This window comes from Haemaphysalis longicornis, unplaced genomic scaffold (genome assembly GCF_048455015.1).
Source record: "Haemaphysalis longicornis isolate Haplotype H1 unplaced genomic scaffold, Haemaphysalis longicornis Haplotype H1 scaffold_78, whole genome shotgun sequence".
Taxonomy (NCBI): Eukaryota; Metazoa; Arthropoda; class Arachnida; order Ixodida; family Ixodidae; genus Haemaphysalis; species Haemaphysalis longicornis.
Window position 1 is genome coordinate 1,204,934 of NW_027526441.1, and position 25,678 is coordinate 1,230,611.

Consider the following 25,678-nt stretch of genomic DNA (forward strand, 5'->3'; position numbering starts at 1 on the left):
GTAATTCATATACAGAAGTAAGACGGGTGCATTGTAAGGGCTGAACATACCAGAGCCACGGCCGTGGTTATCTTGGAACCGCCTGAGCCACCAACGACCAGCTCGACATTTCCATTCGGGTCTAGCACGATGGCAGGACTCATGGACGATAGAGGTCGCTTCCCTGGCTCGATGACATTCGCCTCTGTGGCCGCTAGGTCCCAATAGTTGCTCTGGCCCGGAGACGAGAAGTCGTCCATTTCGTTGTTAAGAACCACTCCGGACGAGGTCCGCACGTAGCTGCCGAAGCTTCCAGGCGATCAGCGGAAAAGAAAAGCGCAGTCGTTTACATTGTGACATATGTACAGCCCTCCTGCTCAAACGTTCACTTCTAGGGATAGTTGGCTATAGGACGATAAAGATATGGTGTGCCACTTACTAAAAACAACTAGAGATCCGATCATTTACCTGCAGAGTTGATGGTGATGTTATAATCAGGGACTGGATCTTTAGGCACACAGAATCTGGGTTTTAGGTGTCTATATTGGCTCTGAAAAGTGTCATTTAAGCATATAAAGGCGTCAAAAACTCCACTCTAGGCATAGATAGACGCAATTAATATTTACGTCAGCAGCGTATTTTAGAAAAAAAAATCTTTACTGGCAATGAAAACAGTGGAGAAATCTTACTCTATGGGAAAGTAATTCATTTCGTTCATTAAAAAGCCTCATACAAGGGCAGCCATTTTCATGAATTTACGTAAAATTTCGGCGATTTAGAACTAAAATAATGGCTTAACAGCCACTCAAATCCACCATTGACAATATTTTACGGCATGCAGTTGTACCTCCTTTCAGTCGACATTTCTGCGCAATAAAAGGAGAGTCAATGTCCACTGAAGTTGACGAAACGCTGACTGAACAGACTTTGGAACGCTGTATGACCTAATTCCGTCTGGACTATCGATGCTTTCCGCTCAGAACCATTGGACGTTATTTTAGCACAGAGTGTCCAGGAACTTCATGGGATATGTCTGGGACAGATTTAACAGTTGGAATGGCTCTGCCAGCTACACGTACATCGGGCGTGGCGGTGGGCCTGTCCCGTAACTTCGAAATGAGCTCAGAATTCTGGAATAAACTGGTGCCCAAGTTTTAGGTTGCTAAATGCTTTCTGCTTAGAATGTGAAATAAGCGCACGAATATGTGGTATTACGCACAAGTGTAGCCTGGTATAGAACAGTGTTGGATGCGACGTCTTGTATGCCGCAAAGCTGTGAATAACCCAGAAATGTTTATTGTAAAAGCCTCGCGCCCTGGAGTAGCAACAGGCTGTGGTAGGGAAATAACAATCGGTACCAGGTTTTTGACGACAACTCGCAAGAATACCGGGGACACAGTCCTTCAAAACGGATGAATTGCATGAAGAGCGCCGTAAAGTGCAACAACTCCGGGTAAAATATTGAGTCATCCTGTCCTCGAGAACTGGATACCTAGCAAAGCTGCCGGGAATAAGACCACTCAGTGGCTATGCCCTTTATACAGATAAACAACCTTACACAGAACGCAAGAGGATTTTCCACTAACCCTTATAGTATCGATTGTAAACGCCCCTGAAATTTACCCGTCGCGGGATGATGGTTGTTGGGGCCAGACTGAAGAAGTGGGGAGATTCTCGCCCTATAACCTCTTTCTCCCGTTCCTCATTCGTTCTGCACCTGCTTCATCTTGCGGGCTGGCGGTGATCGTCTGCTGGTCGTGCGCGTGTTTGTGACGTCACCTTGAAACTTTCGTGTGTCGGAAGTTTACGTGGTTTTCTTTGGTCGGCATCTTTGACCTAGGCCATTACATGCGTTGTTGTGTCACGTTCTTTCCCTTCGTTGGATGTTTTAGTGCGTTAGGGATGGACAGCGCATGGCGACAATCGTTTTCGGGCAAAAAGATACCCGGACACACGGCGACACAATAACATAGAACAAACATCTACTGCTAACACCCGTCAGCGACTTTGTCTGCAGTGCCGCTGTGTTTCAGACTCTGGCGACCCAGTTAAGTTCCTCGGGGTAACCTAAGGACGAAGTGGCGGCGCCTAGTGCATGGGTTCCCGTGTCTGGCCGGGTTTGGCGCAGTGCGTACATTCTCCTCGCGAACGGCATGAGGCAAACTACATACAAAAGTGGGTAACCTGCACTTGGTTGCGTCATCTTGGAGTGCACCAACACTTTTTAAAACCCTGGCTTAAGTTTGGTGAAAAAACCTGTATATAAACGAGAAAGGCATTTTTAGGCCCGAAATAGTCCATATGGGCCCCAACCTCAGAATAGGCTATTATAGTCACAATAACGAATTTCTTAAAGTGTTTTCTTTCGTTTAGTTCAGGCTTATACGCCAATTAGGGTTGATACGAACTTAAGAAAGAATAAGCATTTTTCCTAAAGTTCTGGCCTCTACTTATAATAATTTTAATTTGAGTAACTAGTTTATCATTTGAAACAATTGTTATTTTGAAACAAAAGGCTTGGCGAAATTCTCAAGAGGCGAGAGAGAGGCTTGCGTGCCTTCGTTGGTTATTGTTTTCCGTATATTGTGACGTGAAACCTGTAATTATTTAGTATTAGTTACTATGGAGGATTTCAACATGGTAAAATGGGCACACCGTCTCTTATTCTAACTATATTGGTGCGGATTTTTTAATGAATGTGTGCAACCAAGGTACCCCCCCCCCCTTGCTTTTACACGGATTTTAACTGCTCCGTAGACAATCGCACCTATACTTGCTTTTCACTGCCCCTGGCTTGACACGTGTGCTAGGGTGAACCTGCTGTGAAGCAGCCAACACTATTTGTAAAACCACCGCGCAAGCTGGAGCAGACAACTTATAAGACCTACTATGAGTTGATGGTGCTGGTGATACTTAGAGCACCTTCGTCGTCCCACAGCGAAAGGTGCGCCGTTCCTTTACTGGCAGGCAAATTCTTCTCCAGTAAACCGTAGTGCTCAGGGTCGTGGAACGTTCGGTCGTCGTCGATTCGCCACCGCGTGAGCTGGGCGTAGTCTGGCGACACCAGCTCCTTCACTATCTGCAATTTTACCGTTAAATTCGGCCCATATACTACATTATTTTCATGCTGTAGGCAAAAAATCCCACCCGAAAAAAATAAAATGCAAAGTATGCATTACTTTTGTGTAAATTCAATGTGCAGAAATTTTGCTAGGGGAAGGGTACTGCGTGTTGTTTAGGGCGACTGGTAATAATAGTTTATTGGTTAATCGTCTGTGTTTCCCGTGCAATGAGCAAGATCACCAGTGGCGTATTTAGTCTTTTTGTGTGGTTTCAAGTGTGTAGCCCGGGACTGAATCGCTGCTTCGGTGTCCTTACTCGCTATTACTAATGCGAAGCCATTTGTTAATTCCGTGTGTAGAAAAGGCAGCACCTACAGACCAAATAAAGGGCCCGCGAAATTACCGACGGCCATAACAAAAAAAAAAAAGGCTGCTGATTACTATACTCCCTGTTGCTAAATTTGGGCTTAGCGCGAAGTGTAGTCTCCTAAATCACGGCGCATAGCTGATGCGTCTCGGGAAATGATCGCGTGGTCAGCGAACGCACGGCGGCGCGTCGTATCGCAACGCGTCGCCGCCGCCGAGCATGTTGTTGTAAGTCGTGTTTGAACCTTCCGCGCCAATATAACGATCCGAGCGACGTGACGTGAAAAGAGCTAGTTTATCGAAAGGGAAAGGAGTAACGAGGAAGACGTTGAAGTACTCATGTACGCGCATCACGCAGCGTTTGCTGGGTTCTGTAGCGCCGCCCCGGCATACCGCCCTTCCCCTCTCTCTTTTGCCACACTGTCCTCCTCTGGTTTACTTCTGCCTTCTGTGTTTCCTTCGTTCGTTCGGTTACGATGCCGACGAAGCCGCGAAACCACAGTAGCAGACGCTTCAATGTCGCTCACCAAAATAACAATCGGAGCTCGGGGAAAAACCGAATTTTTCTGGGGAGCTCACAGAAGCAAAGCAGGGTAGGTAAGTTGAAAAAAAAAACTAGCTCAATTTGCGTTTGAAAATCGAGTCGAGACCCACCGGAATGGGATACCAGAACAGATTCCTACTACCCCACAGCTCCATTAGTCTAGCTGACTTGGATTTTCTGAATACGTTGTGGCCTTCGACAGAGGAACTTGTGTGAAAGACCTACACTGAGGCTTGCATGAGCAATTCCATTATGCTAATTACAGACGCAGCAATTGAATTGCACGGTATGTTCCTGATAATTGTCGTCCTTGCTTGGCGATTGGAACGCGGGTATGTGCGAGTTAAAGGCACAAAGGTAAGAGGATGGTAGTAAAAAGGGGGGGGGGGAGTTTTGGAATCGGAGACTAACGCTTTCGATTCACCTCATAAGGAAAGGTCAGAGGTGCTCGTAATATTTCGAACGGAACCTTTATCCCATTTGGCTGAAAACCTGTGTGCTCAGTGTAAGAGGGAAAATATTTGTTTACTAGAAAACCCCATTGCGCTGGTTTTGACGGAAAACTTTACTATCACCGAACCTGGGCTGGAATTGTGGGGTGTGTCTGGTTTGACAATGTCCATTTCGCGTCCCTTCCAGTCGTGACGTAGTCACTGTTTCAACGCCTCTGACCAATGAATGTGTGGCTCCACATCCAGTCGTCTACTTTCAGCCGATCAGGGCTCGCTCAAACTGGACCCTTTAAGATGGCAAGTTGGGCTAGTTGGTGCATATTAAGATTCATGGTGAAAAACAGCGCAAGGAACACAGGGACAAAAAAAGGAGTGGACGACGCTCAGCGCTGTGCGTCGTCCACTCTTCCTTTTTGTCCCTGTGTTCCTTGCGCTGTTTTTCACCATATACCCTTTATAAAATGGACATCAAATGAACAAAACTGACAATTCCGCCCGTTGATTGATTCATTTTTTTTTGTAACGGTAGTTTCAGACAACGAGAACGAAGAGCGTACTTTGAAACGGGTTCAATTTAGGAATACTCTGTATTCTTCGGCGGTCCTGGAGATATAAAATGCAAGTAAAGATGCATGTGTGTGTAGAACATATCCGACGCACTCTTCTGAATGCCGCCACTCTGCAGCATAACACAATGCTTCTTGCCAGCTAGCAGATATATATAATTATGCATTCAAATGCGTTTAGAGGCCGTTTGAGACCGGCGTCTTTTACGTTCAGAGCGTAGACATTGTCCGGAAGTTTCTATACAAAGGAGGGGTGGCAGGCGAGTTCAGCAAACGGGATATCTTGGAATCTTATAGTGGCTCAATTTATTTCAGAACACTAAACTTACAGTTTAAGCTCAATTTTGCTGTACCCGATTGAAGATGACTCTCGTTTTAACGAGCAAATTCAAATTCCCTCGCGCTTTCCGATAGCCTTAATATCTACGATATTTTTTAAGGTTGCCGGTTTAACAAGACAAATTGCCCCTATCAGTAACTTTGTTAGATCAAGTTACACCTGCCTAACGACATCTCCCCCCCTTCCCCCACGCCTCCCCCGATCTGTATGACTCGCGAAATAATGCTCCACATCGCTTTCGTAATCTCGAAGAGATTTTTACGGAATTCTTTTGTTGTTTTGCCGCTAAGTTACGCAGATGCCCTCTCAGAACAACGGTGCGGAAGTCAGCTGTACTCTTTACAGACATCCTTATTCCCTTATGTATATTTGCGCACCGATAATGGACCAAATGATATTTCTGTCGCGAGAATACAAAAACGTTTGAGCTTGTCTTGAGCCTACAAGTTGTCGTCTTCGCGCTCTGTAACGGTATCAAAACAAGCTCTTTCCATGCTTGTTATTTACGCAAGGCTGTTTTACACGTACATCTTCAACGGCAACGAAACGGGGGTCTCCAAGCCGGGCTCTCTTGGCGTAGGCGAACTTGCTAGCCTCGACAAACCTGCAATATAAAATAACATGCCTTATCAAACCGTACGCCGAACACATGCCAGTGGTATGACACGTAGTAAATGTATACATGTCAGAAGTATACGCACCTACTTTATGTGCGCCGCGCAAGTAAGCGAAAAACACACACTTTAAGGCTGCGCGACCCCCCGCAATGGCTCGTTTTATTATCCGTGTAGGATGGGTGTGATGAATGGCAACGTGAGTGATTGGCCGCGAAAGTGAGCCAGCAGAGCGACAGCGACGATGACGAGGAAGAGGAGCCGCGCGTAAGTGATAGCGGAAGCTGGTACGCGAACGGCTGGAAGCCAAGCGGCGGAACAGGCCGAGGTTGCGTGGGAACTACCCCGTGGGACGCTTGGTCCACGGGCCACCTGGAGCACAACCGTCGTTGCCCTCTTCCAAGGCTCGAGAGAGTCTGTCCACGCACCGTCATCGTGGCGCTGGTGTGCCGACTGCTGACGTTCCGGTCAGGCTGTTGCGCGCCGCCGTTCCTGCTGTTGGAGCCGTTAGAAACGCGTCGCGACTGAGCGTGAGCTTACTTGCCTATAGGGAATTGTTCTCGGACCTTCCTAACTACGAGACTATTTTGTGTACCTTCTAACTACGGGCTGCGCGTCCGTGTGACCCAAGCCCGTCCTGTCTATAACATCCCAGCGTCTACTGTCCTGTGCTTGTCCTTAGTCCTCTTAAATATAGTCTTCGACGTGTTAACCAGTGTTCTTCTCTCTGCCTGTGTGGTCCTCGGCCCATTCATAACAATGGGTGTTGGTGCGAACAATCACCTCTGTGTGGTATTGGATCTGCGTTCTCAAAAGCATGTGTCCTGAAAAGCAAGGTCGGGCTGGCGTTAAAACTGGAGTGCTAACTCTTGACATTCCGCTAGCCGTACCAGGCAGACGTCTCAAATTGAAATTGAGGTAAATCGACCCCTGCCTTCTGGAGAGCGACTTATTAATGAGCTCAAGCAATGCGCTCCCTATTATTCGCAGCGGTAGCTACTATGTACTCGAGGTGACCATGTAAGGGGGGGCGCTGGCGTAGAAGCCCCTTTTCCACTTTCGCGTTGAAGCTGAGACGCAAAAATTCCCTTTTAGTGCAGGCTAAACAGGCAAACAGCTGCTCCCAGAACAAATTGGAGTGTGGTGAGGTGGTCATTTTGTCCTCCTGAGGGCTGCCTTCGGTAATGCAGTCCAACAAAGATGTGGTTTATACACTCTCAACGACGCCGGGGTGCATTTTTGAAATCAGCGGGAAATGACAGGGGCAAGAAGGGGAAGCAGCGCTCATGCTCATCTTGCTTGTTTCCGCCGTCTTCACTTCTTAGTGTTATTTCACACTGCTTTCCAAACTGCGAGTGAACGAACTCGACCAATTCCGTTTTGCGCCGTGGGGCATGCTTTCTGAGAGAAGTGATACCTGAACTAAATAACTAAATAGCGCTCTTAAGAGTACGAGCGATTTCAGTTTACGGCAGAGCTAGAAGCGCAACCACTGGTAGTGCACCGTGGGTTCCCTACAGCATCATTTTCAAGGCCGGTTTTGAAACGAGACGGTGTCAGAACATCCGGAGAGAAGATTACCATTTGGCGAAGGTGAAAGACTGAGCTGGCCAAACCCACTTGATGGCTTCTAATAATGGGTGTAGGGCGTTGTTATTTTGCCCGTACAAATAAAGGTTCATATTTCGCCCACTTCTATGGGCCTTTGTTTCCTCCAAGGCAGCCAAGGGCTATGTCTTCGTACAGGCGAAATCTTAAAACTCCTGCCCTACTTGTTAGCAGCAGAAAACGTCTAGCAATGAAAGAGATGCTGCGCAGAATTTTTTTTTCGTCCATAACTGGCAAGTGATGCTCCGTTAGCAAGTGGACGGCTCGATGAAAACTGTAATTGTACAGCCAGGCTGCAGTTAGGTGAACACACGTTGCCTTTGGTCCAACTGGAACTCGCTAGCAGCAACATGGCTGCCCACGATGGTAGCGATGAGTGTGGTGGAACATTTGTGCCTGGTGCACTGCCTACGACCAAGCCACTGTTCAATACACAAAGACAGGCGTCGTACAAGGCATTGCTGAATCACGAAGCATTCTCCAAGGCGCACCTTTTAAGATATAAGACCCCTTATATGTTATTTAGAGCCGTGGCGCCTATTGACAGCACTGTGGCGTCATATAGAATATTGTTTATTATCTTTATGCGCCATTTCCATCTGAAATATCTTTCATATTAACTGGTTAAGGAGGACACCAAACGGAACGCCTCAAAGCGGTTTTTAATACCAGCCGCACTCAATCTTGCTTTCAGTGTTTATGTGCCAAGCAGACATAACAGCGTTCAGCTGTTCAACAAGCTGTTCAACAAGCTCAAGGAGTGCATGGTGTCAGCGAAAAGGAGAGTAGTCTTGCTGCCGAGTAAATCGTCACAACATACAGGTTGTGAAAATCTAAATCGCCGTTCCCTTTCCCCTTCCGACCGAAGGCAGTAGCCATCATCACAATACTAATAAAATCACCGTCAAAAGCCTCAGCATGTTCACTGCAGGAAGACGTCCTCTCCATTCACTTTCAAACATCTCACACATCGCTTCTGAAACTTTCCCGGTACAACCACTTATTCGTTCTGCCGAGGTTACACGAGCGATTATTCCAAATGTTACGGGCCACTGATAGGCCCTCAACACTCACCAGCATCCCCAACCCAACACTCTCACCTTGGAAGGCGAGGCTGGTTTACCCCAGCTCCCACAGAAGGCACTTTAGACTAAGGATTCTGTGAAACACAAAGTTTACTGCCTTCCTTCGTTCAGTGCTGGCTCAAACGCAGTGCCGGCTCAATTAGAATAAAAAAATCAGTGCCCTTCCACTATGTGAAGACGCATAACCAGCGAAGCTGGGCGCAATCCAAGGACGTTGACGTTACTTGTTCCTCACCGCTGTTACCTCTTGCCGCCGCTATAACTTGATCTGGGCTTGACGCCGTAGATCGCTGCGTGCTCGTTCTGCTGCATATACTTGACTGACGCACTAGAATCAGTCCAGAATCGAAGAGCTAGATTCATTCATTTCTCATATTCACCCAACGTGAGTGTTTCATCTCTTAAACAAGAATCTGGTCTTTTAAACCTTAACATTCGTCACCGAGTTGCCAGCCTCATTTTGTTCCACAAGTTCTATCACAGTCCACTCGGTCACTCGGTCCACTTGCCTCCTGCCGCATACCTCACCGCACCACTCACTCATTTAATGTCGCCCGGCCCCGTGCCCGTACCACGACATTTGCCGCCTCCTTTTTTTTCGCACAGCCTCCGACTGGAATGGCCTTTCTGCGGATCTTGCCACCATAATGCACCACTCAACATTTACACGAAATGTCACTCGCTTCTTTTCAATTTGAAAGCTCAAGCGTGTCCTTTTTTGTACCCTTGGTTCTCGCTTTGTCTTTTTTTTCTGTTTTTCGTTCTGCATAGTGTTACGGCTGTTAATATTGATACCGATCCTGCATATGTATTACTTTCGTTTCTGTAGTGTTACCCGTGTTCGTATTTATACCCATCCTGCATATGTATTGCATTTGTTGTATCTGTCTCCCACCCCTTATGTGATACCCCCCTAGGGGTTCTTTAAAGTAATAAAGTGATGTGATCTGTTGTAATGAGAGGTACTTCTTCCCTGCCTCGAATGAGCTATTACTACAGACGCGAGGCTGTAGCTGCGTCAACTATATACCCAGACAATTACTTTCACCTTCTAACTCCTCGCCAACCTGTTTTTTGTTTTTTTTTTGCGCATGCGCATGGGATCGCGATGGAGTGTATTAGGTGCAAGGGTACTCCGGATTTTCCTATGCGTATAGTTTCGCTAAAAATGTGAAAGGACTATCACCTGTGGAGCGTGAGCACGTCATCCTGGAGTTCGGCGTGGTCGTCGGTCCTAAAGGCGTCCATGATGGCCATGATGTAGGAGTAGATGGCGCCACCTGCCGGAGGTGGTGCGGAGTACGCGACTCGGCCGTCCCGAAAGGTGACGTTGACTGGGCGTGTCCAAGTTGGCTTGTAAGAGCGGAGGTCTTCGAGAGTCAGAATGCCTCCTGTATTAGGATGCGATAAGGAAGTATGCTTCTGCATTATGGTTGCGTTCGTAGTCACAATTTTTGAAATAGATACGAGCGAAAAAAAAAAGTAAATGAGGATTTAATCATTGTTGTGCATTTTATTTGCATTACACCTGGCGTAATTTTTTTTATTTTTCGTATGTTTAGTTTTTATACTGAAAACGATTGTTCAACAATGGACGAGCAGTGACTCTCGTCGGTTTCTCGAGGCGTCTATTTTTAACCCACTAGCCGCAAGGAGCTTGGGTCGCATCGAAGCCGGGGTCGGTGACTTTACGCGAAAAGCTCGATTACTCGACAGGGTTATAACGAATACAAGAGACATGGAAGAGCGGAAAAGTATCGTCCGTCGCAGGTTCACCGAGCTGCGCTGTAATCCATACATCATTGTTCATTCATCTGTACAGAAAGTGCATGCAGCCGTCGGCTGCTCAGCCACCGGGATATAATTGATGTGCGATGGACGCGACGCCGTCTACCAGTAGGGGGGGAAGTGGTGTTTTTATTCTTTTATAACTGCAACGTTACCTCATAATTAAATAAGCTTCAAAAGCGAAGCCACAACACTTATGCGTAAAAAATCAGAGTCCTCCCACCCCGAGAAGGGGGAAGTCCAGCGAGACTGGCGGTCCTGTTAGTATAGGCTTAGCTATATGGGGATTTGAAATATTGAATTACAAGGCAAGTGTTCCGATATCTACATCACAGACTAAGGATTCAAACGACAGTTAAGTAGAGCCAATGATGTCTTATTATAGCGCTGCTACGCCAATAACAGCGCAGGCTGCAGTGCGCCGCGCAGGTGGCTGTCGAGGAGCGCGCGGCATTGCGGAATGACAGGGGGAAATAGACACCGCGCGTGGTGATCAGAGTGCCCGACTTGGGAGAGAGGTGGCGGTGGCAAGAAGAGTATAAAGTCGGGCTGTAATCATCCTCCCTCATGCTTTACTGCGCAACACGCAATGTTGGAAAGCCAACATAAAAAATACCAAGTTTAGACCGATGCTATTCAACTTGGCATCACCTCCAAATTAAACAGAATTGCTTGTAAGACCTTTTTTACGAGATATTTAAGACATATTAAACGAAAATATAGAGGCCCCAAGACATTTTCTTATTTTTTAGTAGTTTTTTCGTACGCTGAACACACCCCAGTGGATAGAACTGGGGCGCGAACTGGGGTGCCTTGATGCCCGCTTGCTCGAGGCACCCTACACGCCCACGAGACGGAGCTGCACGTAACGGCGAGCAGCGTAGGCCACCTGCAATAGTATATCGTAATGCATGCCCACCAAATGACGAACCATGATCCCTAGTTTTCGTTCCACACGGGCGCAAGAGCTAGGGATTAGACATATAAAGCTTTGGTGTAATAAACTTTCTGACCCAGATATAAACCGCTAAAAAAATTCGTGAAAAAAAATCTTTGAAACTTCCAACTCTTGTCTTTCTTTTTGGAGGGCAGAGTTGGACACTCAAAGCTCTATTAGCATTTGCTACGATCAAGTTTGGGCCGCATACCTTGTTCCGCTATCTCCTGCACCATTTCTTCGGCAAACCTGCCTTCGTAGAAGTAGTCAGCTCCGTAGTGCGCGATCTCCGCCAACGTTCTGGCCAAGTCCTTCTGCACAAGCAGCTCCCCTTCTATCAGGGGCCGCTTTTCCTCCGCGTTCCAGAAGGGCGCCCTGGAGTACGACAAGTGTCGGAGGGACAAAGCCGCTGGATCCTAATAACGCGTAGCCAGAATCCAAAGTAGAGTTTTTTTTAATGAAGAGGACGTTATCATTTTGATGACTAAGTACTTCTCAAGCCCTAAATGAATTTAGATATTTTCTCTTACATTTTTGTCCAGCATTAGAGAAACCGAAAAAATATTGATTACTGTTCCTGAGTAGCGTTCAGAAAAAACGACTACATTTTTGTGGTGTATAGAATTTTAGGTTCTTGTCCTACACAGCTTGATAACTATCCGTTCTGGCATCTTGTAAAGTACTATCATGACGTCAATGACTAAAATGGAGAATAAAAGCAGTAAGTACATCCGGGGAATTACATAGCCCTATACATCCTGGAAGCGCTTCCTGCCACTATACATGTGAATGGCATTGACTTGAATGACTCTTATTCTGGGTACTTCCTCTGCGTTACGAATAACAGCGCAGCTGCAGCCTAGAATAATATTAGTATCAATAATAACTTCTAGTTACATCAGATGACGCAAGAGACCACTAGTCAAAGCTGTATAAAATGCATTACTTCATAATCTCCCGCATCCCACTTTCCGGCATTTATAGCCGTTTCTCACGTAGACAAATTCTAACGGGCGGATTTCTTGTTTCTATTTCAATCAATGTGTTGTCAGCCGTTTTAGGGGACTCTGAACTCAGCTTTATACATCTTCTAATCAGCTTGCATAGTAAAGCCTTCTCCACGTAAGCAACACTCGGAGATTCCTTTACGTGCATTTTTAAAGAGACGTCTGCGCTCGAAGATACCGTTTAAATTAAGTGAACCGTCTTTGCCGCCCATGGGCTTACGTCAGCTGTGACGACATACCGGCGTATGGCAGGAATAAATTCATCCCACTCTTGCTATGTTTACCCCGTACGACCCTGCTTCAGCAAACGAAAAGTCAATATTAACCATGAAACGGCAGAAAAGGTTAAGTTTGAACACTGAGTTAGCATGTAAGCACATCCCAAACCAACCGACGGCATGTTATTTTCGGTACTTGGTGCGGCGTACGCAGACGAGGCACTGCATTATCTCACCTACAACGCATTAAACCCGTACGAATGCTCTAGTCCTCTGCTAAATACTCAAATATATATTTTTGGAGTTAAACATGAAAGTGCACCCATAAAAAAAAATCTCTCAACTGGACTTCGGTGTCTTTTTAAGGCTACCTATACGCTTTGGGTGCTGCCAAGATGAGTTTAAAAGAAAGCCGGCGAAAGCGCGACATTCGTTAGCCTTACGATCGTTTCGCACCAGCTAGGGTCGCAGGGCCCATCTGGACATGGGAACAGGCCGGGCGATACGTGGCAGAGGCTGTAGGCAAGTCCGTTGGACACTGGGAAGCCCTCACTGGCGAGGCGTATGGCGTCCGTGAAGAGGGCTCTCCAAGGCAGCCTGCCTTTTAGGTGTCTATGCAGCTCCGCATATCCGCGCAGTTCCCCGGGGACGGCAATGGCTAGTCCCCCTGCACGAGTTTGGAAGGGTGATTAGGCTTCCTGCAATATAACCATTTCCACAAAAAGATTCGAACGAAAAGGGAGTCCTTAGAGCCTTGTCTTGTAATACGTCCTACCAACCAATCACATCATAAAATTGTCGACCTCGCTTCGGCTTGTCTGGCATCCAGAGGCCATGCACGTTCCAATTGGCATTCATTCATTCATCACCTGAACTAATTAATTACAAAGACTACAACGGTACTCTGTAGTCATATTGATTCACATCCACTTGGAGGCGCACATGGTGCTGCTATGATGCTTGTAATGCCTGCTGCTTTAGTGCTAGATTTGGTCTGCTATGAGCAGGTTTTTATTCCTACAGCACTTCATGCTGTGGCTTGGTGGCAAAAAATATTATGAGTACTTTGCTGCGTTAAACCATCATCTTCTTCTAATTTCCTGAGCGCAACAGGTGTCTGTCTATTTTGTCTGCTAATGTGTTTTCCTTTTTCAATGGGGTTTAGGTTGATAAGAAGCGAAGTCTCACCGTGAACGCTAAGTGAGGCGTTCTGGCTGTACATGTTTTTCGTCGCAGCCGCCGGGGCAACTTCGCGGGCAATAAGAGACTCGGCTCGTTTTCCCCTCCTGCGATTACAATGATGGAGACGATAAAAAGTTCATACTTAGGATGCCGGTTCATCACAATGCTGCAGAGGACCACATGTTCAACTGTTCACCAATGAAGAGTAAGGGCACGTGAGTGCGCTAGAAGAGATCCTTGTAATTAGCAATATTTTTGGGACAAAGGAAACTGAAAGGGAAAAATTACGTCTCACTCACCATAGAAAACTGGGGCGCTTTTTATAGCCTTGGGAAAACCGCCCCATAATGCGCGGTGACACAGCCAACATCGTACCTATATCCCGACGGCCAATCAAATCACGCTAAGAAAAATGTCTCAAGCGTTCACCGTTCACCGCTTCGCTTTCAACGCGAAATCATTACGAACAGCATGAGGCAACAACTCTTCCCTTGAACAAGGGATGGCCTAGATATTCCACGCTTATTCATTTTTAAAAATGCGCCCATTCCAGATGGTTATCCAGCCAAGCTGTAGCTTGCGTAAGGACTGCGTTACTCCTTAAATGGTTCACTGAAGTCAGTTTCATTAAACGTTGCATGGTTGTGGTGTATTCTTTTGTACGCGTTCCTGCTCGCGACGTCGCTGGTCTTAAGCTGACTGCTGCACGGAAGCATAGGTCGGGAAAACAAGAAACTCACTCAAACTCAATTCCATTTTTTCCCTCCACGGTGTACTCATTCGAACTCAAACTGAAACAGTTGTTCTGGGCACAACATCACTCATACTCACTCATCACATGCTAATTTCTAATTGTACTCACTTGTACACAAACTCTCTAGCCCTCACGAGTACTCGTACTCACTTTATACCCATTTGCGCTCAATATGTACTCGTACTAAATCTTTACTCCTGAGTACTTGTACACAATCTGTACTCAATCGTCATCTACTCCTATTTATTCAGTTGTACGATTAGTCAATTTGTACTCAATTGCACTTGTACTCAATCTGCATTCACTCGTAATCGTGTGCACTCACTTGCGCCCAATCTGTGCTGACATTTACTCATGTTCAAAAGTGTTCCTTATATTTTGATTTTTGCAACCAACTGCTTTCATTTGCGTGCTTTACTACATGTATGCACTTGACTAAGCCAGAGCCAACGAGCCAGAAAACGCTTCCACCCACTACCAGTTGGTTACCCTGGTCCTTTCCCCCATTTTGTTTATAACTAAGCTTTTCTGGTTGCCGATTCTGAACACCGCGAAAGAGTGGATTCAGCGTGCGTTGTGCAACTAGCCGCCTCCCGGGACCCTCCTTCGCACAATGGGAGCGAATAAAGTCCTGCAAAGCTACCCATGTTTGCCCTAGCTTTCACTATGGAAACCCCGTGGCGAGCGGTTAAAAAAGGCAATGGAGAGATCCGCAGTTTTCCGCCTTAAACCCTCCTTTTACCTTCGTTTAAAGGGTGCCGCGGAATGAGTGAGACTCGTGCACGCAAGCCACGACTCGAGTGCGTGATCAAACTCACAAGTTGTACTTGCGAGTACAGTACTCAAGAGTACACTGATTGGTTATGAGGTTCAAAGCGCCGACGCTACACGTTGTGATCTCCGTAGGGAAGGGCTCCGGATTTTGACCACCTGGGAATTTTTAACGTACCCCGAAATTTTGAACACATGGGTGTTTCCGCTTTTCGCCTCCATGAGAAATGCGGCCCCTCGGCCGGGGTTCGCACCCTCGTCCTTGGGCTCAGCAACACAACGCCTTACCCACTGAGCCACCGCGGCGGGTACTAACCAGCATATTACAGTTAAAGGTGGATATAATGAAGTTGACAAAATTTCCCAATTTTTCGTTACATCCAGGTTTTCGTTACATGCAGGTTTCCAGTTCAGGTTCGCTTGAGTGAAGCAGAAACGAAACCAAAATTATGGACATTCGTGGGGCTGTACTCACGCTTCAAGGCTTTATCTCACAATTAAAAGCTGCGTGATTTGCGCCAGCTGTTCTTCCAATAGCTTAGTCACTAGACGGCACTACAAAAAAGCAAGGTCACTTACCCCAATCCTCAAAGACATAACTTAGGTAACACTTTTGCCCTTTGACACTTTTCGGTACCTTAACGCGTTTCAAGAACCGCACTTGTGCTCAAAGGGCGCCTTTTTATCAATTTGATGTACTTGAGGCCCTTTTCTTCACTCAAAATTGGCGAGACGGTGCTAGCTGGGATACTGTACTGTGTGGCGAATTTTTTCTTTCTCGCTGGTGGGGGCGGCTTTAAAATTGTCAGCTCGTCTCGAAAAGGTAAAACTTCGTTTTGTAGCAGCAGAACTGATCATTGACAAAGGGACACCACAAATAGCAGTGGAGATGCCGGACTACACGCCGACAGGTGGCCTAGCACCTACCCAACACTGCGCTCACACGGGGAAATGCGCGGTAGTTTGCGGTTCAAATGAAATAATCTAAATTAGTGAATTCATCAAGCCCCTTTGCAAAAAAGATGCAAGAAACACTGACTAATCAAGTATCTACATAAAAGTGTAGAAAACAATGACTGATAAGCTCAGCGAGTTAGTTACATCAAGGTTAACCGTCGCAAAACCTTCGTTACATAGAGGCCCCTAACACATGGGCTTCAACGGGGCTGGCAATGGAGAATTGAAAACCTTTATTGGATCCACGAATTCGTTACATAGACGTTCGTTACATCCACGCTTACCTGCACTCGTGATTACTGTACTCACACGTGCTGTACTTGTGAATACTGCACTCGCGAGTATATGCACTCAAGAGTACTGTGACCACGAGTACTGTACGATGGAGTGTATTTACTCACGTATGTACTCGGTCGTCATACTAATCATACTCACTTTTTGCTGGGTCTGTACTCACTCATCATCGTACTCATTTGTGGGTTTGAGTACAAATGAGCACAAAGTAGTGTACTCTCAAGTGAGTACAGCGACCTATGCAATGAACTACGTTTGACGCGTGGCCTTCCCATTTCCAAGTAACGTCTGGCTGGCGCTTGCCGTTGGTCCGATTACTCTACTCCGCCTGCAGCGCCGCCCAAACCTGCCCACCGTTATCTCCGCTTTATCTGAGCTTCACGAAGCAACTCGTTGCGGGAAAGCTCTGCTTCCAGAGAGATGAATCCAGGCAATCTCTCTCCTGTTACTTCTAACTCCTCTATAATCTGTTTTTTTTTGGCTTGCGTATGGGGTCGCGCCGGATTCTAGTTTCGCATAGATATATAACGCTTCGATTTAAAAACTATTTCTAGGAGAGGGAATCGAACCCAGGCGCGCGCAGTGGCAAACAGGTGACGTATTAAGAAGTTTGCGCCTATGGCACTGAGCAAACATGTCGAAGGTGTGCTTACGAGCTTTAAAAGAGAAAGAAATTCGGCTCCCGTTGTCGTTAATTTATTGCTAGATTGTACGGGTGCCACACTCGTCCTATCAACCTGCCATATTACACATTTGTAGCTTCTCAGTGCGGAGTTCCGAATAGTCTTTGGTGTGGCCACATGTCAACTGAAAGGGATTGGAAAATGACATTCACAGCTGCCACCAGAGCGGTATTCTGTTTTAAAGATACTGCTGAGCGGGTAATTTTTGTTACACCTAGCACCGTCTAGTGGTTAGTTTGTAATATTTCCGCAGTTTTTTTACCCATTGCCTTCGCATTTGTGTCGTCTAGTGGCCCGATTGGTGGCCTTCTCGCCTGCGTGATTAATCACAGACTTTCACCTTTCCTGTAACTTTCAGCATCATGCCAAAACAGTGCGCATCACATCAGCACTGACAATACAGTAGTACTTGAAAGCACCACAGGACAAAACGGCTCGGCAAAAAAATAAAAAAAACAGTACGCAGCGAAATGGCATGGCGACGACATACATCAGCAGGCACGTGCGGTTGTTTTCACTGATTATATGCTTTACCGTTCAATGATATATCTGCCCGGGTCTGCAAACTGCAGCTTTGCTCCAGGAAATGGCTCTATTATTCCGCACGCGCGCCTTTGCTCTCAATTTTTGGCATGGTCACAGAATTTGTGCTAGCTGCGGAGCGGCAGGTGTTGCCATGCCAGGCCGAAAGCTGCAGCGAAGCAGGACGGCAAAGTATCACAAAAATCTCCAGAAATTCAGTGAATTGTCTATTAATCCGTAGCATTCTCATGTCGCCTGTTTAAGTGTGAGTTCTTTGCAGTCAGATATTACTATGAGTAGCAAAACACGTTCGACCTTTACATTCTTTATAAATTTTAGTTTGTTTCTTATCGCCAATGATGTAAATGTGTATTCTTATAGAAATGAAGTGCCTTTACTTCGCGAATTATGTTATTTTCTCGAATATGCAAGGTGTACTGGCGAGTTGGCCCATTTACGGTATTTTTTATTCGTATTTACAACGTTATTTGGCGCAGTATTTTATTAGTGTTAGGGTTTTCGGGGAGATGTACAAGATTGATTGATTGTGGGGTTTAACGCGCCGACGCAACGCAGGCGATGAGGTGCGCCGTAGTGGAGGGCTCCGGATTAATTTTGACCACCTGGGGATCTTTAACGTGCGCCGAAATCTCGTACACACGGGCGTTTTTGCTTTTCGTCTCCATCAGAAAAGCGGCCGCCACGGCCGGGAATCGAACCCGCGACCTGAGATGTACAAGATGCATGTATTGATTTTGTCATACCATATTTGTGAAAATTTGATTTTTTCTAAGTTATCGTTTTTTCTGGTTTTTCAAAATTCTTCATACAAGATGCATGTATTGATTTCGTCATACCATATTTGTGAAAATTTTATTTTTTCTAAGTTATCGTTTTTTCTGGTTTTTCAAAATTTTTCAAAAAACTTCATTAACCATAGTAAAAAGAAAGTCTAACCACACCTCTATGCCTCCTTTGGCGTTGTAGACTGCCGACCTATCTTTCTGTATATCCTCAACAAGCCCCTGATTTCCTTACTATATTATTCTGCGAAAGCCTAGCGAGGGTCTCGGTTCTGGCAGCCTTGATGCCTAGGTAGCATAAGAGGGCTTCCGCCAGTTACCCGCTCATGACAGGCTGTAGATGTTCAAGTCACGCCACGGGGGTTGAAAAGAAGGTCCCCTTCTCCCCGTGTAGTCATAGTGGCGCTGGCTACCACCCTCAAGCGTCAGATACACTTCTAGTAAATATAAATAGCCCAGAAAGTGAAGGAGAAGACAGTCGCCCACATAGCCGAATTATTAAGGCATTCGAGATCTAATCGAAAGGCGTGGGTTCAGTCCCCACTCTGGGCGCGTGTTTTTTTTCTTTCTTTCTTCCGTATATTTAAAAAAAAGTTAACTTCATTAACCATAGTAAAAAACGAGTCTAACCACACCTCTATGCCTCCTTTGGCGTTGTAGACTGCCGACCTATCTTTGTGTATTTCCTCAACGAGCCCCTCATTTCCTTACTATAATATTCTGCGAAAGCCTAAAGCCTAGCGAGGTATCAGTTCTGGCAGCCTTGATGCCTAGGTACCATAAGAGGGCTTCCGCCAGTTACCCGCTCATGACAGGCTGTAGAAGTTCGGGTCACGCCACGGGGGTTGAAAACAAGGTCCCCTTCTCCCCATGTAGTCATAGTGGAGCTGGCTACCACCATCAAGCGTCAGATACACTTCTAGTAAATATAAATCGCCCAGAAAGTGAAGGAGAACACAGTCGCCCAGATAGCCGAATTGATAAGGCATTCAAGATCTAATCAAAGGCGTGGGTTCGGTACCCACTCTGGGCGCGTGTTTTTCTTCCTTTCTTCCGTATATTAAAAAAAAAAGTTAACTTCATTAACCATGGTCAAAAAAGAGTCTAACCACACCCCTATGCCTCCTTTGGCGTTGTAGACTGCCGAACTACCTTTCTGTATATATCATCATCATCATCATCAGCCTATCTACGCCCACTTCAGGGCAAAGGCCTCACCCATTATTCTTCAATTACCTTTGGTCCTGTGCCAACTGTGACCAATTTATCCCCGCAAACTTCATAATCTCATCTGCCCATCTAACTTTCTGCCGCCCCCTGCAACGCTTGCCTTCTCTAGGGACCCACTCTGTTACCCTTAATGACCAGCGGTTATCTTGCCTTCGCATTACATGCCCTGCCCAGGTCACTGTCTTCTTCTTAATCTCTACTAATATGTCCTTAACACGTGTTTGTTCCCTGACCCACTCCGCTCTCTTCTTGTCCCTTAATGTTACACCTATCATTTTTAGCTCCATTGCCCGCTGACTCATTCTCAATTTAAGTTGAACCCTCTTAGTGAGCAGTTGCTGCCCCGTGGGCGAGTACCGGTAAGATGCAGCTGTCATACACTTTTTTCTTCAGCGACAATGGTAGGCTGCTATTCATTATCTGAGAATGCCTGCCATATGCACCCCACCCCATTCTGATCCTTCTAGTTATCTCTGCCTCATGGTTCGGATCTGGGGTCACAACTTGGCCTAAGTGGATATATTTGCTTACCACTTCCACTGCCTCCCCACCTATCTCAAACCGCTGTGCTGTCCCGAGATTATTGATCATTACTTTAGTTTTCTGCATATTAATTTTCAGGCCCACGGTTCTACTCTGTTCGTCCAGTGCGGAAAGCATGCTTTGCGATTCGTCCCCCGAGTTACTTAGGAGGGCAACGTCATCAGCAAATCTGAGGTTACTGAGGTATTCTTCATTAGCCCTTACTCCCACCTGTTCCCAATCCAATGTTCTGAATACTTCTTGTAAACATGCTGTGAATAACATTGGAGAGATTGTGTCTTCTTGTCTGACACCCTTCCTTATAGGTATTTTGCTGCTCTCCTTAATGAGGATGATGGTAGCTGTGGACCCATTGTAGATATCCTCTAGTATTCTTACATAATGCTCATCTACCTCCTGGTTCCGTAATGCCTGAATGACTGCTAGGGTTTCCACCGAGTCAAATGCTTTCTCATAATTTATGAGGGCTATATATGGGGGTTCAGTATACTCAGCGCACTTCTCTATCACCTGATTTATCGTGTGAATATGGTCCATTGTTGAATAACCTTTACGGAACCCTGCTTGTTCTTTAGGTTAACTGAAATCTAAGGTTGCAGAAATTCTGTTAGCGATTACCTTGGTAAGTGCCTTGTAGACGACTGACAGTAAGCCGATTGACCTATAATTTTTCAAGTGCTTCATGTCGCCTTTCTTATGGATTAGGATGATGTTCGCGTTGTTCCAATATTCCGGTACCATAGCGGTCATTAGGCATTGCGTATACAGGTTTGCCGGTTTTTCAAGTACAAGTTCTCCACCATCCTTCAAGAGATCTGCTGTTATCTGATCCTCACCAGGTGCTTTGCCCCCTTTCCTTTCTTTCAAGGCCTCCCTAACTTCATCGGTCGTTGCTGGTGGAAAGTCTATCTCCTCTGAGCTGCTTTCTCGCTCGGCATTATCCTGGATGTCCCGGCTGCTGTAGAGATCCCTGTAGAGCTCCTCGGCCACTGGGACTATTTTGTCCCTATTTGTGATGAGATTTCCTTGCTTATCTTTAAGTGCATACATCTGATTTTTCCCCACGTCAAGACGCCCCTTTACTGCTTTCAGGCTACCTCCGTTCTCTACAGCGTATTCGATCCTCTTCAGATTATGCTTCCGTATGTCAGTTGTCTTACGCTTATTGATTAACTTCGAAAGCTCCGCTAGTTCGATTCTGTCAGCTGCGGTGGAGATTGTCATGGTTTGCCGTTTCCTAATTAGATCTTTCGTCTCCTGTGAACGTTTGCCAGTATGTAGTCTAGCCATAGTGCCACAGACTGTCGCTGGCTTCCTGTGTCGTAAGCTCGGCTTCCTTGTTAAGAGCTGAATATCGGTTCTGCAGTGCTGTCCTGAATTCTTCTACTTTACGTCTCACTGTTAGCTCATTTGTCGGCTTCTTTCGTACTAGCTTGTTGCGGTCCCTCCTCGAATCTAGCCTAATTCGAGATCTTACCATACGGTGGTCACTGCACCTTACCCTTCCGAGTACTTCCACATCCTGCATGACCCCAGGGTTATCGCATAATATGAAGTCAATTTCATTTTTATATTCCCCATTCGGGCTCCTCCAGGTCCACTTCCTACTCTCCCGTTTACAGAAGAAGGTATTCATTATGCGTAGGTTATTCCATTCTGCAAACTCAACTAGTGGGTCCCCCCTGCAACTTCTGCAGCCCAGACCACAGTTCCCAACTGCCTTGTCTCCAGCCGGATTCTTGCCTACTTTAGCATTGAGGTCCCCCATAACTACGGTATACTGTGTTTTTACTTTAGCCATTGCCGATTCCACATCTTCATAGAAGCGTTCCACTGCTTGGTCGTCGTGGCTGGTTGTGGGCGCGTATTCCTGCACCACCTTGAGCTTGTACCTCTTATTGAGCCTAATTACAAGACCTGATGCCCTTCCGTTAATGCTATAGTGGTCTTCTATGTTGCCAGCTATGCTTTTATTGACTAGAAATCCCACTCCCAGTTCTCTTCTGTCATCTAGGCCCCGGTGACATAATACGTGTCTATTTTTCAGCACCGTAAAGGCTTCGCCTGCTCGGCTAACCTCGCTAAGCCCTATTGCATCCCATATAATGCCCTCTAATTCCTCGAACAACACCTCGAGACTCGCTTCGCTAGATAAGGTTCGCGCGTTAAACGTTGCCAGGTTGAGATTCCATTGGCGATCTGTCCGGATCCAGGGATTCTTAGCCCCCTCTGCTGCGTCACAGGTCTGACCGCCGCCGTGGTCAGTTGCTTCGCAGCCGCTGGGGACTGAGGGCCGTGGGTTAATTGGCGTATTCATGGGAGGTTGTGGCCGTTACTACACCAGGGTGGCCAATCCGGCTCTGGTGAGAGACTGCATTGCCGGTAATGGTTGCCGGGGTCAGGCCGCACCCCAAGCCCCTTTGTGCAATTCCATTTTTTCTTTTTCTTAATCCGGTGGGAATTAACTGTCCGGGACCGGGATTCGAGCCACGGTCCTTCTGCACGCGAGGCGGATGCTCTCCCGCTACACCATCGCTGCATCTCTGTATATCTATTTGTATATATATATATATATATATATATATCTATATATATATATATATATATATATATATATATATATATATATATATATATATATATATATATATATATATATATATATATATATATGTATATATATATATATATATATAGAATAAGGGCAGTCAAGAAAACCTCGGAAAGCAAAGGGGGGAATGCGTTAGGTCATACAAAGAGATGAAGAATTTTTGTTGCTTTCCGAGGTTTTCTTGACTGCCAACACTTATGTCCTGTCTTATATATATATATATATATATATATATATATATATATATATATATATATATATATATATATATATATATATATATATATATATATATATATATATATATATATATATATATATATATATTGGGCAAAACAACTTGGAACAATGAAGAAACCACGATTGTTGCCAATGTTTCAGCAAAGAGAAGAGACTCGCCTTCGTCAGGGCAAATCCTCGCCTGGCTGGCAGGGTTTATATAGGGGTAGGTCCCCAGGTGAGAGGAGATGAGGAAGTGGAATTGAGAAAGCGGTTTGGTCTGGGAGTATGTAGGCGCAGATATTGAGGGGGAAAGAAGGTTGTATAGTTAGAGCCGCGAAGACGGTCAGAGGGAAGTCAGCGGGAGTTGATATTCCGGGAAATTCTTAGAGAGAAAGGATCACAGGGGTTTCTTGCCCCAGCGCGCGGACTACGGAAAGGTTCTCAGAAACGCGGGAAGCAGAACAGGCGACGCGAGGAGTTCTTATCATAAGCTATCTGCAATCCCGAGGTCAGAAGTAAATGTATGGAAGGACAAAAAAACTAGCTCAAGGAAAAAATAAAGAAAAAAAACACACACAAAAAAGAAAAAGCAATAAGTGCAGAACTGAAATTACACGTGTCGCCAACAGCAACATTCCTGGAACAGGCTTTTCCTGAAACCCAAAAACGAAAAGATAAAGTCAGGGGGACGTACAGGGCACACGAGAAAGCTGAGCAAAAACGAGAGGAAAATAAAAACAAAATGGAATTCCGGAGAAACGTTTGCAGGGATGTCTGCGCGTACTAAAGTGGAGGCAAAAGAATGAAAACAAAAGGAATTAGGTGGCCACAGAAGCAGAAGGAGGGATCATATTCTTTGCAAAAGAGTCAAGCAAGACAGTGCCTAATGCTGTATTCCCTGTGAGTATCGCAAGGATTCCAGGTTGCGCCTAGACGAATTAATTCCTGCTGGTTCCATGGAGTTGAATTTGTGAATTAAATAGGATTCTCGGTATTTTCTGCCCCTAGGAGACTTAAAGGTTGACTGAAGTATATACAACCTAAGGTGATCAGTATTTTGGCCTGGTTGGTTGGAATGCTGGGGTACTGCTATGGAGGACTTTCTAAGCGTATCTGCTCGGTGACCATTAAGGCGTAGGCTCATAGGTTGACTCTTTTCGCCTATATACTGTTTGTGACACATGAAGCACAACATATACACAATGTTGGATGAAGTGCAAGTAAAACTTTAATTAATCTTGTGAACATAATTACTGGCTGTGCTTTTTCCAATGCAGTTCGTCTGCAGGTGCCTGCAAGTCTTGCATCTGGGACGGGAACAGCTGGCTATGACAGGTTGCTTTGAATGTCCTGTTTTAGCATGCACTAAAATATCCTTTAGATTCCTGTTTCTCCGGTAGGTAACCCTTGGTTCTTCCGGGAACGTCGTTTTAATTCGGTCGTTACTGGCTAAAATGGGTTGGTATTTCCGCAGCATATTGTTTGTGTTAGGGAGGGCGTTTCAGGAAAGGCCTGTTCCGGAAATGTTGCTGTTGGCGACACGTACCATTTCAGTGGTGCGGCATATATATATATATATATATATATATATATATATATAAGGGTTGGCAGTGAAGAAAACCTCGGAAAGCAAAGGGGAGGATGTGGTTGGTCATTGAAATAGATAAAGAATTTTGAAAGAACAAAAGTAGAGAAACAATATATATATATATATATATATTTATAGTGTGAGGGGTGGCCGACTGTGGAACCGATGGGTCGCACGTCGCAGCAACACCGGCGTGTGCCTGTGGAACCGGCTTTGCTCTGGAGCAATTGGTGACGCTGCGCCGGAGCCGCCTGATATATATGTGTCACACCATGCCTATACCGTGTGTGTGTCATTGAAGCAGCAGTAAGCATGATAATCAAGCATATCCTAGACAACCAGGAAAGCTAAGAATAACCAGCTGAACCTTAGCTCACGCTGCTATATGCTGGCATAGCCTACCTAAGCCATTGCTAATTTTTTTAATGTCAGTTGGAAGTAGCGTTTGTAGATGTTGTCCTTCTTCGTCCCTTGTGTGATTTTTTGCGCTTTACTCCTCACCTTAATGTTGCTTACCCCTGCTGGGTCATCATCATCATCACCAGCCTATCTACGCCCACTGCAGGGCAAAGGCCTCTCCCATTATTCTCCAATTACCTCGGTCCTGTGCCAACTGTGACCAATTTATCCCCGCAAACTTCTTGATCTCATCTGCCCATCTAACTTTCTGCCGCCCCCTGCAGCGCTTGCCTTCTTTAGGGATCCACTCTGTTACCCTTAACGACCAGCGGTTATCTTGCCTTCGCATTACATGCCCTGCCCACGTCCATTTCTTCTTCTTAATTTCTACTAATATGTCTTTAACACCAGTTTGCTCCCTGACCCACTCCGCTCTCTTCTTGTCCCTTAATGTTACACCTATCATTTTCAGCTCCATTGCCCGCTGAGTCGTTCTCAATTTAAGTTGAACCCTCTTGTAAGCCTCCGAGTTTCTGCCCCGTAGGTGAGTACC

The 25,678-nt window shown here is 45.9% G+C and overlaps 1 protein-coding gene across 1 annotated transcript in view; it reads right to left on the reverse strand.

Annotated features, from left to right (window-relative positions):
* The window catches only part of LOC144148122 (scoloptoxin SSD14-like), a 34,431-nt gene that overhangs the window by 4,398 nt on the left and 4,355 nt on the right, over positions 1 to 25,678 (reverse strand). The window contains exons 3-9 of the mRNA XM_077679708.1: positions 13,755 to 13,852; positions 13,023 to 13,233; positions 11,553 to 11,716; positions 9,803 to 10,007; positions 5,838 to 5,913; positions 2,868 to 3,058; positions 51 to 288 (exon numbers count right to left, since the gene is read on the reverse strand). Of these exons, the coding sequence (XP_077535834.1) occupies positions 51 to 288; positions 2,868 to 3,058; positions 5,838 to 5,913; positions 9,803 to 10,007; positions 11,553 to 11,716; positions 13,023 to 13,233; positions 13,755 to 13,852 (1,183 nt within the window). The remainder of the gene's footprint in view (positions 1 to 50; positions 289 to 2,867; positions 3,059 to 5,837; positions 5,914 to 9,802; positions 10,008 to 11,552; positions 11,717 to 13,022; positions 13,234 to 13,754; positions 13,853 to 25,678) is intronic.